At 44.8% G+C, this 5,000-nt stretch overlaps 1 protein-coding gene across 1 annotated transcript in view; it reads right to left on the bottom strand.

The window, feature by feature from the left end:
* Positions 1 to 5,000, bottom strand: part of LOC134463773 (solute carrier organic anion transporter family member 1C1-like) — a 23,317-nt gene that overhangs the window by 10,132 nt on the left and 8,185 nt on the right. The window contains exons 4-7 of the mRNA XM_063217044.1: positions 4,741 to 4,841; positions 4,150 to 4,302; positions 1,902 to 2,000; positions 519 to 761 (exon numbers count right to left, since the gene is read on the bottom strand). Of these exons, the coding sequence (XP_063073114.1) occupies positions 519 to 761; positions 1,902 to 2,000; positions 4,150 to 4,302; positions 4,741 to 4,841 (596 nt within the window). The remainder of the gene's footprint in view (positions 1 to 518; positions 762 to 1,901; positions 2,001 to 4,149; positions 4,303 to 4,740; positions 4,842 to 5,000) is intronic.

Below are 5,000 nucleotides of genomic sequence, written 5' to 3'. Positions count from 1 at the left end.
TAGCTGATGATGATCACAGAACTAGCGCAAAATTAACGTGAAGGAGTACCATCACAGTTGTTAAAAAATCGATCGAGGTAGCTGCCTAAGGGGCCGTTTATACAATAATCCACATTTTGATCAGGTTGTAAATGGTTAAATGACATGCTTATGTATTTATATACCGTATATACATTTTTTTCTTTGCTTTTAGTTTTTGAGACGGGACAGTGGGAGACAGACAGGAAACAAGAGGGGAGAGAGAGATTTAATTTAACTCATGGCTTTTTCAAGTTGGGTTTACTTACATTAAGGCACCGGGGCAACGTACTTTCGATGTTTAACTGGCTTACAATATATTACAAAGAAAGGGTGTCCCCAATATTTTCGAGAACAAAGGAAAGCTCTTAGAATGCCTAGCAGCTTCCCCTTGAGTCACAGTGAGGGATGAAATGAAGTTGACTCCAAGCAAAGTGAAGAGTCAGTGGGATGTGATGGCAGACATGGGATGGGAGCCGTAACACATGGTGACGAACTACCTTTGGCGACCTCGCTGAGGCTGGGCACGTGCTCCTCTTGAGGGGGGTTGAGTGGCTCCAGGGAGGAGGGGTCCTGGCCGTCTTGGCTGTCCTCAGCCTCACCGGGTGGGGGGGCCTCAGGGAGGGAGCGCGGCAGGAACCAGAACGGCAGGGAGGTGATGAAGGACAGCACTCCTGCCACCATGTAGCCCAGCCACCAAGCACCCACCCAGCGGGAGTCCTGGGGGGTGATGGTCACGCTGTCTAGAGGACACACACACAGGCGCGCGCACACACACACACACACACACACACACACACACACACACACACACACACACACACACACACAGACACACACACACACACACACACACACACACACACACACACACACACACACACAGACACACACACCCACACACACACACATGCACACACACAGTACACACACACACACAGGCGCGCACACACACACACACACACACAAACACACACACACACACACACACACAGACACACACACACACACACACACACACACACACACACACACACACACACACACACACACACACACACACACACACACACACACACACAAACAGGCGCACACACACACACACACACACACACACACACACACACACACACACACACACACACACACACACACACAGTTACACTCAGAGAAACACGGACTGGAATGTGCAGATGCACATGTACACATGCTCATCAGCAGCACTCCGGCATGCACCCTCCTCATTGGAATTATTCGAAGCAGGTGCTGCCAACTTCTAGCCTGGTTCTCACCGACGGTGCGTGTGTGTAGCTTCACAAGGTCTGGTAGCACTGCCGTTAACATGCTCTTCTCGAGTCAGAAAATAAATGGTATATATTGAAACTCACCACCAGCAAATTCCTCCAAAAAAAATTTCTGTTCATCTCCAAAGAGGCAATATAGTCTCTAATCTGTCCTGTGACTCATCAATGCGAGCTGCCGCTGATATTTCAGCAATAAATGCTCTGTTTATTTTCTACTTGAGAAGAGCATGTTTAATGGCAGCGCTACCAGACATAGCGTGTGTAGCTCCGCTTCACCAGGGGGCTCCAGAGCTACACATACGCACCGTCAGTGAGAATCAGGCTAGTCAACTTCACTGTTGTAAATAGGTATATGTACAGTACCTTACATTTAATTTGGTCCATCGAGTCTTTCCAGGGAACTGACACACAGAAATGTACACAGAAACACACACACGCGCACACACACACACACACACACACACACACACACACACACACACACACACACACACACACACACACACACACACACACACACACACACACACACACACACACACGCGCACACACACACACACACACACACACACATCCTACCTAGGTCAACAAAGCCGATGTCCACATAGAGGCTAGCACAGACAGAGCCCAGTGTGTATCCAAATAGAGGGCCGATCACTGCGATGGTGTGCAGACATCCTGAGACACAAACAACGTTAGCCTAACGCAACAGTCAGGTGCAATTACTATGTATGCCCCACAAAGCCCAAAAGCAGGAACTATACATTTTGACAGTCTTTTATCTACGACAGCGTTTCTCAAACTTTTTCAGACCGAGGACCACTTTGTCCCCCCCAAATATGTTTAGGGACCGCCTACCAACTGAATTTACAGTTGATGGGTGCTAATTTCACACTGCTAATTTCGATGCAGATCACTTTTTACAAGCCTGTCTTATTGTAGTGAAAATGCTATGTTTAGCTTTGTAATAATGTTACAAATATAGCTTACTCCTAGCTTGTCTTGGTAAAATAGGAATCCCCTCGCGGACCACCTGAGCTCTGTCACGGACCACTAGTGGTCCCCAGACCACACTTTGAGAACCACTGATCTACGACATGGTCCCTGTTTTCTGGGGCAATGGGGTCAATAACACAAGTTAAAGTTGATGTACTCTACTGCATTTTTACAGTTTTTCTCGATTGTCTCCACACAAGTTCTGGTACTTCACACACAATTCTCGGATCATCTCACCCATTTCCCAACTCCCCTAACCAATGTCACTGAACACTAAACACAATTCCTACTTAACACTCAAATTCCAGTTTTAAAACACACTCTTTTCACACCATTACACACAATTCTCTGGATTACACTCAATTTTCATAAGGAAAAACACTGGGTTTCTCATGGAACACACTGTCATTCACAACACTACAATCAACTGCAACTATGTTCACTTCCTCATCACATGGGCAAACTCTCTTCATACCGGTTTACAATCTGAAATCATCACCCAATAAGGACACACATTGCATGTCATATTGATGAAAAATGAGTGGATGCAAGGAGAAAACCCATTTGTTTAGTTTTTGAACTCAAAACTATGTTATACAAGACATAACTTTCATGTGGTTACCCAATATTTTACAATACATTAGTGCAATTTTTAAATATTTAAAAAAAATATGTAAAATATATACACGTCTGTGTACTCCGAGTCTAAAAACAATATTTCAGTATTTTACTACAGAAAAATACCCTCTTTAGTAAGTAGAACACTGAAGAAAATAAGTTTCTACTGTGTTTCAAGTTGAGTATAGAGTTTTTTTTCATAGCAATAGGCTATACAGTAATGTAATGGGTTTTTTGTACTGCCAAATAGGCAGTATTGTGTTATTTTTGTGAAAAAGACATACAAATCTTTCTGTTTCTGTTTGTGTGTTGTGGGAATGAAGTTTTTCCAACTTATGTCACAGTATCCATGCAATCCAGAACAAAAAAAGCCCAAGTTACTGGGAGAAATTAGTTTTACCCTGTGCCCAACAGTGTTTTAATGGGTCTGCAAATGTGTATTGTAGTGACTGTCTGTGTGTGTCATTTGAAGAAAAAAATGAGGTTTTTAGAAGAGAGTACATTGTTTTGAGACAAGACGTGCATTTTTCAGAGGTAGTGAAGAGTTTGGCCCGTTGTGTGTGAGGTTTGGAGATTTGTGTGTAGAGTTTTGAGAATTCGAAGACCGATTCCGAAAATTGTGTGTAGGCAATCGAGAAAAACTGTAAAGTATTTTTTGGGCCTTTTCAAGCCGTCATTAGTTTTTTCACGAGATAGGACATCGACAGGAAGCGAGTTGGGAGAGAGAACCCGGGTCGGCCGCATAGCAGACGAGTGCGCTACCATTAGCTTCACGTTATCTACGACATGGTCCCTGTTATACATTTTCTGGTGCAATGGGGTCAATAATACTGGGTCAAGTTGATATACTCTACTACATTTGCAGTATTTATCTAATCACTGTGATCTGTGGAGATAGAAAAAGGAGTTTTCTGGCTGTGGAAAGTCATCTATCAAATCTATTAATTCATGTTATCTTTCATATTCCACCCATTCACAATTTCTGTACAGTTAGTTACCTGAATGGAAGTTATTGATTGACTTAAACCAGTCACAGAGAGCTGTACTGAGGTAACGGGTGGAGTGTTCTGGTGGTGAAAAGTTATCGATCTGATGAAATCTATTGATTCTATCTTATTTCACATTAATATTAAACATAATCCATCCATTCACAATTTCTACACAGTTAGTCACCTGACAGGAAGTTACTTATACCAGTCACAGAGGGCCCTACCGAGATAGAAGGCAGAGTTTTCTGGCCGCGCGAAGTCATCGATGAAGGAGACTCCCAGGGGTCCGATGGTGGCCTCGCCAAATCCACGAATCACATTACCCATGAGCACCATCACCCACATGGACGAACCCTCCTCTTCTCCTTCTTTACATGCTGTAATGCGCACACACAAGCACACACACAAACACACACACACACGCACCTATTTATTCAATGCAGAAACACATACTGTGTACGTGTGTGTTAATGTGTGTGTGAGCATGTGCGTGTGTGTGGGTGTGTGTGTGTGTGTGTGTGTGTGTGTGTGTGTGTGTGTGTGTGTGTGTGCGCGTGCGTGTGTGCGTGCGGGCTTGTGTGTGCGTGTGCGTGTGCTTGTACGCTTGTGTGTGTGTGTGTGTGAGTGTGTGTGTGTGTGCGCGTGGATGTGTGTGTATGGATGTGTGTGTGTGTGTGTGTGTGTGTGTGTGTGTGTGTGTGTGTGTGCGTGCGTGTGTGTGTGTGTGTGTGTGTGTGTGTGTGTGTGTGTGTGTGTGTGTGTGTGTGTGTGTGTGTGTGTGTGTGTGTGTGTGTGTGTGTGTGTGTAGTCCCTACTGGGTGCTTGGTCCTGTATACTGTGGGAGGAGGGGGAGCAGGCTGAAGTGGAGTTGGGGTCATTCATGGACGGCCTCACAGCAGCAGACTCATAGTCATACCTGCAAAACGAGAGAGAGAGAGAGAGAGAGAGAGAGAGAGAGAGAGAGAGAGAGAGAGAGAGAGAGAGAGAGAGAGAGAGAGAGAGAGAGAGAGAAGGTTTGGTTTTTCACAGATGGGCTTTTGCTTTGGCGGCGTCACAGCAGTAGACTCATGACACA

Source organism: Engraulis encrasicolus, chromosome 15, assembly GCF_034702125.1.
Source record: "Engraulis encrasicolus isolate BLACKSEA-1 chromosome 15, IST_EnEncr_1.0, whole genome shotgun sequence".
Classification (NCBI taxonomy): domain Eukaryota; kingdom Metazoa; phylum Chordata; class Actinopteri; order Clupeiformes; family Engraulidae; genus Engraulis; species Engraulis encrasicolus.
This window is presented reverse-complemented; position numbering and strand designations above follow the sequence as displayed.